Source organism: Trichechus manatus, unplaced genomic scaffold (assembly GCF_000243295.1).
Source record: "Trichechus manatus latirostris isolate Lorelei unplaced genomic scaffold, TriManLat1.0 scaffold00057, whole genome shotgun sequence".
Lineage (NCBI taxonomy): Eukaryota > Metazoa > Chordata > Mammalia > Sirenia > Trichechidae > Trichechus > Trichechus manatus.
The window spans coordinates 4,117,492-4,131,993 of NW_004443993.1; the positions used below are offsets into that span (position 1 = coordinate 4,117,492).

Below are 14,502 nucleotides of genomic sequence, written 5' to 3' on the forward strand. Positions count from 1 at the left end.
ACCTTTAACGAGAGGTCTCAGGAGGAAGGCTTAACCGTGGCTCAAACTCAGTGGAGGTCCCTCGCAGCTAGGGTCCAAGGTTGGCAGCGGGTGGAGTCTCAGCAGGCTTTGGGTCTTCAGAGACAGAAACAGACTAGGGAAAGATCCCTTTGCCTCTGTCTTCTCTCTGTGGGAGCCCTGGTGGTGCAGTGGTTAAGAGCTCGGTACTAAACAAAAGGTTGGCAGTTTGAGTCCACCAGCCACTCCTTGGAAACCCTGTGATGCAGTTCTACTTTGTCCTATCAGGTCACTATGAGTCGGAATCAACTCCACAGCAATGGATTTGGTTTTTGGTTTTCTCTCAGAGTTAGTGAAAATTTAGGATTTATATGTGACATTCTTAACTTGGCCCTACACAATCAGGGCCAGTGTGACATCAAAGACTAGAAGGCTTTTCTCCAGGGTTAGAGATGAGTCAAATGACACATCTTTTCCTCAAGGTTAGAGATTAGGGAAGGTGTTTATACTTATGTCTCAAGGATAGTTTACAAAGATTAATTATGCTATTCCATTAACTATGTTCTCTTTTTAATTTCATTTATTTTATTGTTGTTGAGAATATACACAGCAAAACATATACCAATTCAACAGTTCCTACATGTACAATTTAGTGACACTGATTACATTCTTCGAGTTGTGCATCAATCCTCATCCTCCTTTTCTGAGTTGTTCTTCCCCTATTAAATTCACTGTACCCGAAGGTTTCTATCTAATCTTTCAAGTTGCTGTTGTCAATTCGATCCCATATAAAAGGGCATAATGCTCAAAGCAGGCATTTTTTTTTTTACTAGTCAAGCTAAACTTTTGTTTAGTTTTAAGAAGATTTCAGGGGATATTTTTGGTTTAAGGTTTAAAGATTACCTCCTGGTTTGTTATATAGTGCATTGCATCTTATAAGCTTGCATGTGGTCATCCAAGGCACAACAATTGGCCTCTATTCACCTGGAGCAACAGAGGAAGGCGAGTCAGGAATAGAAGGAAGATATGGAATGTGTGGCTAGTTGCCTCCATGAACAACTGCCTCTTTGCCATGAGACCAGAAGAACTGGATGGTGCCCAGCTACCATTACTGAACATTTTGATAAAAAATTCTGTAGAATAATCTTGATCAAAAGAGGGAAAATGAGGAACAGAATTTCAAATTCTCATGGACTCCAGACTTTCTGCAGCCATGGAGGCTGGATGAACCCCTGAAGCTATCTGCTTTTATCACAGCATGTCAGGTCAAAGTTAACTTACCACATGCTTCACATACTTCTATGTTTCTGTGTGTAAGTTCATAATTTTTCTAAATAACTTTCTCATGGCTTATAGTTTGCAATGACTTATAGTTAATGTTAGAAAATTTCACAAAGGTATACATATTTCTGTTTCTAAGTTCATATTATGAGTGCTTATACATATGTACTTTGAAAGCATAATGGTGACTTATGAGATCTAAGATCATTATAGAAACATACAGAACAAAGGGACAAGCCCAGTTATCAGGGTCACTGTACTCAGGGAAGCCAAAAGCTATAGCTTCCTGCCAGGTATTGAAGCCCATTCAAAGTCCTCCTGAACAAGATGCAGGTCACTAACCAAAGTCATTTACACCAGAGGCAATGTCGCCAGGCAACGCAACTGGCATTGCACCATTATCAGGTGTCTAGGATGAGAGACAGCTAGGAACAGCTGAGCTGTTCTCCCTGGTAACATTCTCTGGCAGTGCAACCTGCTGACCTCTCAGGCTATCCCTTCAGACCTACTTTTTCCTGCTGCCCCAGGGACATAATAATGCAAGAGGCTGGTAGGTGGCAGGTGAGGGGCCTGTGCTCTGCATCTTCTCATGCTCAGCTGCTCACATCCAGAAATCAGGTTATTTTGGCTTTTTGAGAGCTGAGGAGTCTCTGTTTTGAACTGTTGTCCAGTCTCTCCAGGGACTGGGGGTGGCCTGGAAATAGTTGTTTAATTAACCAATTAGTTAATGAGCACCTATAGTGTACCTGGCACCAGGGATGGGTATTATATATCAATCATCTCTGAATCCCCCACATTCAAACCAAGTGGTTACAGCATTGTTCACACTGTGCAGATAGGAGAGATAAGAGTCAGGGAAGCTGTGCGGTTATTCAAAAACGACAGAGCTAGGGTTTGAATCGATAGTCGCCTGACTCTAGAGCATCCACCCTGGTCTTCCATAGCTCAAAGATGCCCCTTCTCTTGTGGGTGGCTCATGTCTGGGCCTGAAGGACGGATTAGCACACGTCCACACAGAAATGGGCTCAGAAAAGGACGGCTTGCCAAGGGTGCCCCTCTGACCTGTCCGCATCCCTGTGTCCTTCCCTCTCCAGGCCCGAGAAAGATGGAGAAGCTACTGGAGTGGATGCTGTCTGCACCCACCACCCTGACCCCACAGGCCTTGGGCTGGACAGAGAGTGGCTCTACCAGGAGCTGAAGCACCAAACCCATGGCATCACCCGGCTGGGCCCCTACACCCTGGACAAGGACAGTCTCTATGTCAACGGTGAGTGGTGGTGGTAACAGGGGTCTCCTCCTGCCCCCCAGGGGGGTCCTGCTGCTGCTGCTGCTTACCTCTGGCCAGAGGATACATCCCTGTCTGCCTCTGGATTTCTCTTTCCTCACTCTTGCCTTTGTAAGTGTCTGCTGCTTCCCTACCAAGTGCTAAATCACAGAGAAAGAGAGAGAGACGGGCAGTCAGAGAAAGGATGTAGGAGGCATCACCCACAGCCTGGAAGGGAAATGACCTCCTGACCCAAGGATACCCCCTTGGAGCCTTCCCAATGGCATCTGTTCTTCCTCGATGGTCCAGCCTCTCCATCCCTCCCTGAACCTTCTCAAACACTCCAATTCACTCTTCCCTTACTTACTCTCTGCAGGTTACAACAGACCAGCCTTGACTCCCATTCCCAGTGGTAAGTGTTCGAGCCCCAGAAGGCCCTGTGTCCCATTTCCCCCAAAGTCCAGGGCCCTGGGGATGAGGAAGCTCTAGGGCCCTGGTCACCCACCCTGACCTCTGCCTTCTGTGACTCAGGCTGGGTATCAGGGCCTCTCATCTCTGGCACCTCCAAGATTCTGGGGCTCCATCATTCCCATTTCTCATGCTTCCTCCTAAGGTGCTGTGACTGTCACACTCTCCTTGGGAACCTCAGCTGCTCCAATCCCCTTCTCCAGCTCCACAGGTAGGAGCCTGCTTCCCAGGTCTCCTTCCTTCCCACCCACATGCCTCTGTGCTTGGCAGGATGATGAGTAAATGGAGTGTGCATGGGCAGGTCAAGGAGAGGAGACATGGGGGGAGCATGAATCCTTGAGACCACTCCCTTGTCACAGACCAGTGCAGCTCCATGCCTGGGTTTAGAGAGCTCTGTGACTCCAGGTTTACACTTCCAAGCTAGAGCAGTAACTCCTTTCAATCCACCCTTTGCTTTCTGTTAAGGTGTTGTATCAGTTAGCTTTTACTGCATAACAAACAACCCCAAAATTTAGTGGATTAAAAAACAACCATTTACTACTGTGAAGTAGTATACAGTTCAGCTGGGCAGCTCCTCTGGTCTCAGCTGGGCTCCCTTATGTATCTGCAGTCACCTGCAGGTCAGCTAGGTGCCTCAGCTTCTGGGGGATGCCTGGCTATTGGTTGGGGTGCCTCAGTTCTCCTTCAAGTGGCCTGTCATCCAATAGGCCAGCTTGGGCTCATTCGTATAATGGTCATTTGAGTTCCCAGCAGCAGAAAGGACAGCCCCAGTGCCAAATTCTTTTCAGCCTTTAATTGTATCACATTTCTCTTATCCTGTTGACCAAACCAAGTCACATGTCCAGGCTAGATTCAAGAGGTGAAGAAATAGACTCCCGCCTCTTGATGGAAGGGGCTGTAACATCACATTGCAAGGGTATAGACGCAAGGAGGGGAAGAATTTGAGGCCATTTTGACAGTCTACCCAGGTGACCTGCCAGGGTAGCTTGTGACCATGTTCTCTGTCCCCAGCCCTTAGGAGGTTCAGGGAGTCAGTTAGTGAGACCAGAACTAGCAGTTCATTCTGGGACAGTGCCCAAAGCTTCACCTTCTCTTAGGATGGAAAGAAAATAAAATCAGTTGCCATCAAGTCAACTGTGACCATGGTAACCCCATATATGTCAGAGTAGAACTGCACTCCATGGGGTTTTCAGTGGGTGTTTTTTTGGAAGTAGATTGTCAGGCCTTTCTTTTGAGGCACCTCAGGTGGACTCAAACCTCCAGCCTTTCAGTTAGCAGCCAAGTGCATTAACCATTTGCACCACCCAGGGATGGAAAGGAAATAGTCCAGGGCAATCCAGGACTAATTCTCAAGGAACAGAGATTAAGAGGGTCAGCAGAGAAAGTAGAGGTAAACAACGTTATTATCAACAATGACAACAAGGAACACCAGCATTCACTGATTATTTGCCATGTGCCAGCAACCCTGCTATACATGTATGATCTTACTTCAGCCCTAGTAGTAGGCTGTATTATTTCTCCATTTGAGAGAGGCAGAAAATGGAGCTCAGGATGCTCCATGATTTTTCTGGGGTCACATAGCCAGAAGATGGCCAGGACTCAATCTCAAGTCTTTCAAACTCCAGAGCCTGAGCTTGTGCCTTAAAGAGCTGTATGGCCTTGGGCAGTGAATTAACCTCTCTGAAACTCACTTTCATCCTTTATAAATTGGCAATAAGTAATAGGACTCACCTCGTGGAATTGTTTGAGGATTAAAGAGATACTATTTATCTCAGAGTGTAGCATAGAGTAAGCTCTTACCAAATACCAGATGTTACTTTTGCTGCTGTTTTCATTGTTATTGTTGTTATCATCACTATTACTAGCATCTTTCTAAAGAAAGTTCCACGTTCTGGGAAGAGATATTCTGACCCCATGCACTAGAGGTAAACACACCAGCCATCACAGATGTGGACGGAGAGTCTCAGCCCCCATCCCCACCAGATCTCGTACTGGCCTGATTGAGAGCGTGACTGCTTCTCTCCCTCCACTGCTGTAGCCCCTGGCCCTGTCCTGGTGCTCTTCACCCTCAACTTCACCATCACCAACCTGCACTATGTGGAGGACATGCGTCTCCCAGGCTCCTTGAGGTTCAACACCACAGAGAAGGCCCTGCAGCACCTGGTGAGAGCCCTGTCCACCTTACTCAGGCCCTCCACTTATGCTCGCCCCACCCACCTTCCCCCTGCCCACCATCTGAGTCAAGCCCCGCCCACTGATATCTGCCCCACTCACTTCACCCTGCCTCCCGGCTGATGCCAGCTTTGCCACCTCAACTTTGCTCCACCCACCGGTGCCTGCCCAGCCCACCTCGCCCCAGCCCCACCCCTGTCTGCCCGGACCTCCTTCTCACCTCTCTCTCCTCTTCTCCAGCTCAAGCCCTTGTTCAAGAACACCAGTGTCGGCCCTCTTTACCCCAGCTGCAGACTGACCTCTCTCAGGTGAGACCTCCAGAGAAGGTGGCCTCGTGGGACTTCACCTATAGGCTCCCAGGCATGGGTCCTCCCACTTTAACCATTTCCAGCCCCTAACCTGGGACAGCTGCCGCCCCTGGGGGCTCCTAACATGCAGGCTCTGCTCTGAGCATTCCTTCCTTATGAGTCCTCAAATCTCCCAAACAGTGTTTACTAGGAACAAAAAGAAAAATGGAGCAGCTCGAAAGTATGCACCAAACCCCTTCACAAAGGACACACCCCTGATCGAACCATTCGCTGGTGTCCAGTGGGGTCAGCGTGTTGCTGAGCCTGCCATGTCTCCAACCTCACACCACATCCAAACTCTCCTGAAGGTTAATACACACCATGTCAAACAACCCCACACCACATCCAAATGCTGCTGAAGGTTAACGCCCAGTGTCAACCAACCCCACACCACATCCAAATGCTCCTGAAGGTTAACGCCCAGTGTCAGCCAACCCCACACCACATCCAAATGCTCCTGAAGGTTAACGCCCAGTGTCAGCCAACCCCACACCACATCCAAACACTCCTGAAGGTTAATGCCCACTGTGTCAGCCAACCCCACACCACATCCAAACACTCTTGAAGGTTAACACACACTGTGTCAGTCAACTCCACACCATATCCAAATGCTCCTGAAGGTTAACACACTCCGTGTCAGCCAAACCCACACTACATCCAAATGCTCCTTAAGGTTAACACACTCTGTGTTAGCCAACCCCACAGGACATCCAAACGCTCTTGAAGGTTAATACCCATTAAAGGTTAATGCTCATCGTGTGTCAGACATTGGGATAAACCAGGGTTCCTCTGCCATCTCAGCACCATAGTTAGTCCTTGACTTAATAATAGTGTTCCATTCTGACTAGTGCATTGTAAGTAGGTTCTGACATAAGTCGTATACTTCTTTTTTTTCTTAGTTCTCATTATTATTGCCTTTTATTATCAGTATCTTTATAAATCTGATCTATATTTTCTTTGAGGGTTGGAAACATTACACATAAACTTACAGGTATATTTTAATACATACCTACATACATAAAAAATACACACATCATTAAAAAAAATGACGGTTTAAGTGAGATTCATCATAACTCAAATACATTGTAAGTCAGAGACTACCTGTATTGACATTCTGGGCTGGTAATTCTTTGTTGTGGGAGGCAGTCCCCTACATTTTAGGATATTTAGCAGCATCCTTACCCTGGACCCACTAGATACCAGTCGCACCTCCCCGGTTGCAACAATCAAAAATATCTCCAGATGTTGCCAAATGTCTCCAAGGGTAAAAAATCGCTCCAGGTTGAGAATCACTGAGCTAAATGCTTCCCATACATCATCACCTAAAACTCTCATAAAAAAGCTATTATTATCAGCATTTCCTTTGGATGTTAAATTCTGTCCCCAGGGATTCTATTCTCTCCAGACAAAGGTGCCTACTCCACTTGCTTTAATCCCAAATCCAGCTCTTCTGTATCATGTGTGATCTCTCCTATCCCTATGTCACAGATATGCAGGTTTCAGCCTTTCAATATAATAAACATTTCGCACCCACAGCTCTTCTCATTAAAGTAGCAAAGAAAGTCCCATGCTGACCATCAGTTGGTGTCCTAAGAGAATCTAAGTAGGCCTTCTCATGTCTCTACCAGGCTTCTCATTTCCTCTGACCCCTTGCAGTCCTGCCCCCACGATCTCAGGACCCTTCTCTGAGGACTCCATTTGTTGTCATCTCCTCTTCCTTCCTCTCCAGACCCAAGAAGGATAGGGAAGCCACCGCAGTGGACATCATCTGCACCCACCACCCTGACCCAGGGGGCCAAAGGCTGACCAGGGAGCAGATTTACTGGAAGCTGAACCAGCTGACCCATGGGGTCACCCAGCTGGGCTACTATACCCTGGACAGGGACAGTCTCTATGTCAACGGTGAGAGGCCATGCTGGAGTAGGGCTCTCCTCCGCCTTGCTAGGTGGGTCCTGCTAGGGCAGATATCTGCCCCAAGTTCAGGCTTCCATCTGGGCCTCTCATTTTAGAGGGCTTTGAGTAAGGACTCCTTCTCTTCTTGGAGGGAGGGGTGTGTGTGGTCTTTGATCGGTTCCAAGGGGCTCTGTCTTCCTTGAAAGGAATCACAGCTATGATGGTCCAGCCACCATCTCTACTGTGACGAAGTGGCCTCCTCATTAAATGTCTCTCCCTTCCCCTTCCTCACCATCCCATCTGCAGGTTATACCCACTCGGACTTAGCCACCACCTCCACCAGTGAGTATTACACACCCCAATATCCCTGTGTGCCTGGGATCACCCCACATCTCCTGAACAATAGGAGCTGCTGGATCTGCTAACCCCTCTCCCCAGCCACTACTTACCATCAGGAAGGAAAAGGGTCCAGAAGACATGCATAGAATGTGGATTGAGTTGGGGATGACAGGGGTCACTCCCTTGCCCACCCTCTTGAGGACAATCCCCTCTACCAGGGCTGAGACAGGCGTAACAGAACTAACAGCATATTTCCTTACCTAGCACTCCACCTCCATCACCCACAGCCATTTCCTTAGAGATAGCTCACCTTGGATTTCAACCCTGGTATTTCTTCCCCAGCAGCTGTGACCTCCACATCCTTCTCACCATCGTCTCTGGCACCTTCCCTCACCACCAAGGCCGCAGGTAGGAAAGGCTCTTATTGATAATGAAATCATTTCTCCAGCATTATTTGTATCAAATCATTTCTTCCTTCATGGCTCATTCTTCCTGAGGGAGCTCATCCATTTATGAGTATTCTGCATACCATCTAGCCTCTGGGTACCCAACTCCTCACTCCACATCAGCTCCAGACCCTTAGTCCATCCACCTCCTGGGACATCACTCAGGACCACCATGAAGTCATCATCATCCTTCAAACCTGTTCCTTCCCTCATCACCATACCCAGTGACAGGTTTGCCAACCTTGGCCTTTCCTGTCCTTCACCTGCCACATCCACCCATCTCTCAGGGCTTTCCTAGTTCCTGTCTTGTTGAAAACCTTTGGATGACTCCACTTGGCCTCAAGTCAGTCCAAACTCTGTTCTGGATAGTCACAACCTCCCCTGTCTGGACTCAGAGAATCCTTCCAGTCCCATGTCTAAACTTCCTGTGGCCACAATGAACGAACTTGAGATTTCTTGTGTGCAGCTGCTCTGCCCTACCACCAGGACTTTGCATAGGCACTTCCTCCTGTCTGGAGTTCTCTTTCCAGTTGTTGGCTTCTTCATTTATAATCACACCTGAAATGGTGCTTTCTTTGTGAAGCTTTCTTGAGTTATCAGGTTGTTTGCCCCTCCTGGACTCATATGCTCCCCAGCTCCCCCTGCAGCTTAATGGTCTGATCACTGCCCTGACCACAATACCAGAGCCTAAGGCATGTCTTAATTTCCTAAAACCGCTGTAACGGAAATATCACAAGTAGATAGATTTAAAGAACAGAATATTTTTTTTCTCACAATTCAGGAGGCTAGAAGTCCAGATTCAGGGTACTGGCTCTAGGGAAAGGCTCTCTTTCTCTGTCAGCTCCAGGGAAAATATTTGTCACTTTCAGCTTGTGTAGCCCCAGCATCCTTGCTTCCTTGGCAATCTGCACATGACATCTAACTTCCCCAATTTGTGATTTGCTTCTGCATCTAATCTGTTATTTTTATAACTCAGAAGTCATTAGATTTAGGACACCCTACACTCATGTTTTTGTTGTTGGTAGGTGCCGTCCAGTCAGTTCTGCTCATACTGACCCTATGCAGAACAGAATGAAACACTGCCCAGTCCTGAACCATCCTTACAATCATTGTTATGCTTAAGCCATAATTTCAGCCACTGTGTCACTCCATCTCATTGAGGGTCGTCCTCTTTTTTGCGGACCCTCTACCAAGCATGATGTCCTTCTCCAGGAACTGGTTCCTCCTGATAACCTGTCCAGAGTACGTGAGGCAAAGCCTCGCCATCCTTGCTTCTAAAGAGCATTCTGGCTGTACTTCTTCCAAGACAGATTTGTTCATTCTTCAGGCACTCCACGGTATATTCAAAATTCGCCAGCGTTATAACTCAAAGGCATTCCTCTTCCGTATTCATTGTCCAGCTTTCACATGCATATTAAGTGATTAAAAATACCATGGCTTGAGTCAGAAGCACCTTAGTCCTCAAAATGACATCTTTGCTTTTTAACACTTTAAAGAGGTCTTTGCTTCCTTGGAAACTCTATGGGGCAGTTCTGCTCTGTCCTATAGAGTCGCTATGAGTCAGAATTGACTCGACCACATGGGGTTGGGTTTTTTGGGTTTTTTTATAGCAGATTTGCCCAAAGCAATGCGTCGTTTGATTTCTTGACTGCTGCTTCCATGGGCGTTGACTGTGGATCTAAGTAAAATGAAATGCTTGACAACTTCAGTATTTTCTCCATTTATCATGATGTACCTTATTGGTCCAGTTGTGAGGATTTTTGTTTTCTCTACATTGAGGTGTAATCCATACTGAAGTCTGTGGTCTTTGAACTTCATCCATAAGTACTTCATGTCTTCTTTGCTTTCAGCAAGCAAGGTTTTGGTATCTGCATATCGTAGGTTGTTAATGAGTCTTCTTCCAATCCTGATGCCCTGTTCTTCCTCATATAGTCCAGTTTCTCAGATTACTCAGAATACAGATTTAATAAGTATGGTGAAAGGATACAACCTTGACGCACCCCTTTCCTGATTTTAAGCCATGCAGTATCCCCTTGTTCTGTTCAAACAACTGCCTCTTGGTCTATGTACAGGTTCCTCATGAACACAGTGAAGTGTTCTGGAATTCCCATTCTTTGCAATGTTATCCACAATTTTTTATGATTCACACAGTCAAATGCCTTTGTATAGTCAATAAAACACAAGTAAACATCTTTCTGGTATTCTCTGCTTTTCAGCCAAGATACCTTGACATCAGTAATAATGTCCCTCATTTGATGTCTTCTTCTGAATCCGCCTTGAATTTCTGGCAGTTCCCTCTTGATGTACTGCTGCAACCACTGTTGAATTATTTTGAGCAAAATAATTAAAAAGTTAAAAATTACAGCCTAAAATACCCTATGGGGCTGTTCTACTCTGTAATATTGGATGCCTATGATCCACAGGTATGAAGGTTAGGGTTCCAACACATATTTTGGGGGTTCACAATTCAATCTATAACACTATGCCTTATTCATCTATGAACCCACAAAGCCCAGCACAGAGCTTTGCACCCATTAATGTTCAATTAATGGTCATTGAATGAGTAAGTCAATGTTCCCAAGGTCTTGTGAATTCCAAAATGTTCCCTCCTTCAGCCTCTGAAGCCGATGACTGTACTTAGTGCTCCTGGCCAGGGCCTCAGGCAAACTTGGCCATTAGTATGGTCCAAAGGGACATCTTTCTCTTCCTCCTCCAATGCAGCTCCTGAACTTGCCCTGCTTCCATTCACCCTCAACTTCACCATCACCAACCTGCACTACACGGATGACATGGGACACCCTGGCTCCACCAAGTTCAACTTCACTGAGAAGATCCTGCAACGCCTGGTAAGAGCTAAGTGTTGACCACTTGCAGCCCTACCTCATCCCTGACCACACAGTCTCTCAGCCCCTTGGGCCCTCCTGCTCACCTCCTTTTCTTTTCTCACCAGCTTGGGCCCTTGTTCAATAAGACCAGTGTGGGCACCCTCTACTCTGGCTGCAGACTGACCTCGCTCAGGTGAGACACCTTGAAAGGAAAACTGGCAGGGCTGCCACAAGTGCTCCCAGGCCCGAGGCATTTGGTCAGTTTCCTTCCTGCCCTGCCAGATACAGCCTCCTCAGTAGAGGTGGAATTCAGGAGGCATTTGCTCCAGGACCAAGACATCTCTTGGTATCCACTCCAACCCCCAAGCTCTGCAGAGCCCATCAGCAAGAATAGTCCTTCCCTGTTCACTGCCCAAACTCTTCCTTCCTGTGACCAAGGAGGGCACCTCCTTCAGGTGTTAAATTCTGTCCCCAGGAATTCTCTCCAGATAAAGATACCTTCTCCACGCGCTTTAATCCCAAATCCAGCTCTTCATCTGTCTCATTTCCTCTGGCCCCTTCCTGCCCTACCTCTAAAGAATCTCAGGACCTCTCTCTGGGGGCACCATTTATTAACATCCCTTATATTCTCCATCTACAGGTCCAAGAATGATGGGGAAGCCACCAGAGTCAACGGAATTTGCACCCTCCGCCCTGACCCTGAGGGCCCCAGGTTGGAGAGGGAACGGCTTCACTGGGAGCTGAACAAGCTGACCCATGGCATCTCCCAGCTGGGCCCCTACACCCTGGACAGGGACAGTCTCTATGTCAACGGTGAGAGGCCCTGCTGGGGTGGGAGTCTCCTCCCCTTTCCTGGTCGGGTCCTGCTAGGGCAGGTATCAGCCCCAAGTTCAGGCTTCCCTCTGGGCATCTCATCTTGGAGAGCATTGAGCAAGGCCTCTGTCTCCTGGGCAGGAGGAGAGTGTATGGTTATTGATCGCTGCCAGGTGGGGGCTCTGTCTTCCGTGAAAGGAATCACAGCTGTGATGGTCCAGCCGCCATCTCTACTGTGACCAAGTGGCCTCCTCATTAAATGTCTTTTCCTCCCACTTCCTCACCATCCCATCTGCAGGTTACAGCCACTGGGCATCAGCCACCACCTCCACCAGTAAGTATTATACACCCCAATATCCCTGTGTGCCTGGGATCACCCTACATCTCCTGAACAACAGAAGCTGCTGGACCTGCCAAGCCCTTTCCCCCACCACTACTTACCATCAGGAAGAAAAAGGTCCAGAAGACATACATAGAATGTGGACTGAGTTGGGGATGACAGGAGTCACCCCCTTGCCCACCCTCTTGAGGATGATACCCTCGCCCAGGGCTTAGAGCGGCATAAGAGAGCTGTACATTTCCTTAACTTAGTACCCTACCCCACCACCCATTGCAACTTCCTTAGAGATAGCTCACCTGAGATTTAAACCCTGGTGTTTCTTCCCCAGCAACTGTGACCTCCACATCTTTCCCAGCATCCTCTCTGGCACCTGCTCTCACCATCAAGCCCACAGGTAGGAAAGGCCTGAGGCACTTACTGATAATGAAATCATTTCTTCCTTCATTGCACGCTCATTCTCATCCACTTATGTGGATTCTACTGAGCATCTAGCCTCTGGGTACTCAAATCCACACCCCAGACTGGCCCTGGACCCTTAGCGCATCCACCTCCTGTGACATCACTCAGGCCAGTTGGTCCCAACGTGTCCACTCTGAAGTCGTCATCATCCCTGAAACCTGCTCCTTCCCTCATCACCAAACAGAGGCAGGAGTGCCAAACATGGCCCTCCCTGTTCTTCACCTCCCACATCCATCCATCTCTCAAGACTTTCCTTTCTCTGCATCTGCATCACCTAAACCTTTTCTTGGGCAACCAGCATCTTCCACTAGGATGGCTGCAGTACCCACCACTCTGGCCTACATATGTCCACCTAGTTCCTGTCTTGTTGACAATCTTCGGGTGTCTCCCCCTGGCTTCAAGTCAAGTCCAACCTCTGTTCTGGGTGGTTACAGCCTCCCCTTTCTGGGCTCAAGGATCCTCCCAGTCCCATGTCTACACTTCCCATGGCCACAGTGAAAGGACTTGAGGTTTCTTGTGTGCAGCTGCTCTGCCCTACCACCAGGCTTTTGCCTTGGCTCTTCCTCCTGTCTGGAGTTCTCTTTCCAGTTGTTGGCTGCCATGTACCAAACTCTTACCCCTTATTACAATCACACTTGAAATGGTGCTTGCTTCGTGAAGTTTTCCTGAGTCATTGGGTTGGATGTCCCTCCTGGACTCAAGTGCCCCCCAGTTCCCCTGCAGCTTAATGCTCTGATCACTGCCCTGAACACAATACCAGAGATTAGGCATATCTTAGTTTCCTAATGTCACTGTAACAGAAATATTACAAGTAGTTGGATTAAAAGAATAGAAATTTATTTTCTTACAATCCAGGAGGCTAGAAGTCCAGATTCAGGGCACCGGCTCTAGGGGAAGGCTCTCTCTCTGTCAGCTCCAGGGAAAATCCTTGTTACTTTCAGCTTGTGAAGCCCCACCATTCCTTGCTTCCTTGATAATCTGTACATGGCATCTAACTTCCCCAATTTGTGCTTTGCTTCTGCATCTAATCTGTTATTTTTATAACTCAGAAGCCATTAGGTTTAGGAAACACCCAACACTGATGTTGTTGTTGTTAGGTGCCATCCAGTCAATTCCAACTCATAGGGACGCTGAGTACAACAGAATGAAAAGCTGCCCATCCTGAACCATCCTCACAATCATTGTTATTCTTGAGCCCATTGCTGTAGTCACTGTGTCAATATATTTCTTTGAGGATCTTCCTCTTTTTGTTGACCGCTTTACCCTCTCCAGGGACTGCTCCCTCCTGATAACATGTCCAAAGTATGAGGATGAACTCTCACCATCCTTGCTTCTAAGGAGCATTCTGGCTGTATTTCTTCCAAGACAGATTTGTTCATTCTGGCATTCCATGGTATATTCAGTATTCTTTGTCAATACCATAATTCAAAGGCATCAATTCTTCTTCCATCTTTCTTACTTACTGTCCAGTGTTTGCATGCATGTGAGGGGATTGAAAACACCATGGCTTGGTCAGGTGCACTTTAGTCCTTAAAGTGACATCTTTGCTTTTTAACACTTTAAAAATATATTTAAAGTGTTAAAAGAGGTCTTTAAAAGTGTTAAAAAAGAGGTCTTTAAAAGTGTTTAAAAAAAAAAAAAAAGAGGGCCTTACAGTACACAATACAGGGGAAACTAGCACAACTTGTACAAGGAAAGGTCATGGAAGCCCCATAGACACATCCAAACTCCCTGAGGCACTGAATTGCTGGGCGGAGGGCTGTGGAGACCATGGTCTTGGGGAACATTTAGCTCAATTGGCATAACACAGTTTATAAAGACAATGTTCTACATTCTACCTTGGTGAGTAGCGTCTGGG

At 47.3% G+C, this 14,502-nt stretch overlaps 1 protein-coding gene across 1 annotated transcript in view; it reads left to right on the forward strand.

Moving 5' to 3' along the window:
• LOC101356310 (mucin-16-like) overlaps nt 1-14,502 on the forward strand; it is a 139,859-nt gene that overhangs the window by 87,181 nt on the left and 38,176 nt on the right. Inside the window, 10 exon segments of the mRNA XM_023733070.1 lie at nt 2,373-2,545; nt 5,049-5,173; nt 5,423-5,490; nt 7,259-7,431; nt 7,729-7,764; nt 10,887-11,053; nt 11,158-11,225; nt 11,673-11,845; nt 12,144-12,179; nt 12,514-12,579. Coding sequence (XP_023588838.1) covers nt 2,373-2,545; nt 5,049-5,173; nt 5,423-5,490; nt 7,259-7,431; nt 7,729-7,764; nt 10,887-11,053; nt 11,158-11,225; nt 11,673-11,845; nt 12,144-12,179; nt 12,514-12,579 — 1,085 coding nt within the window.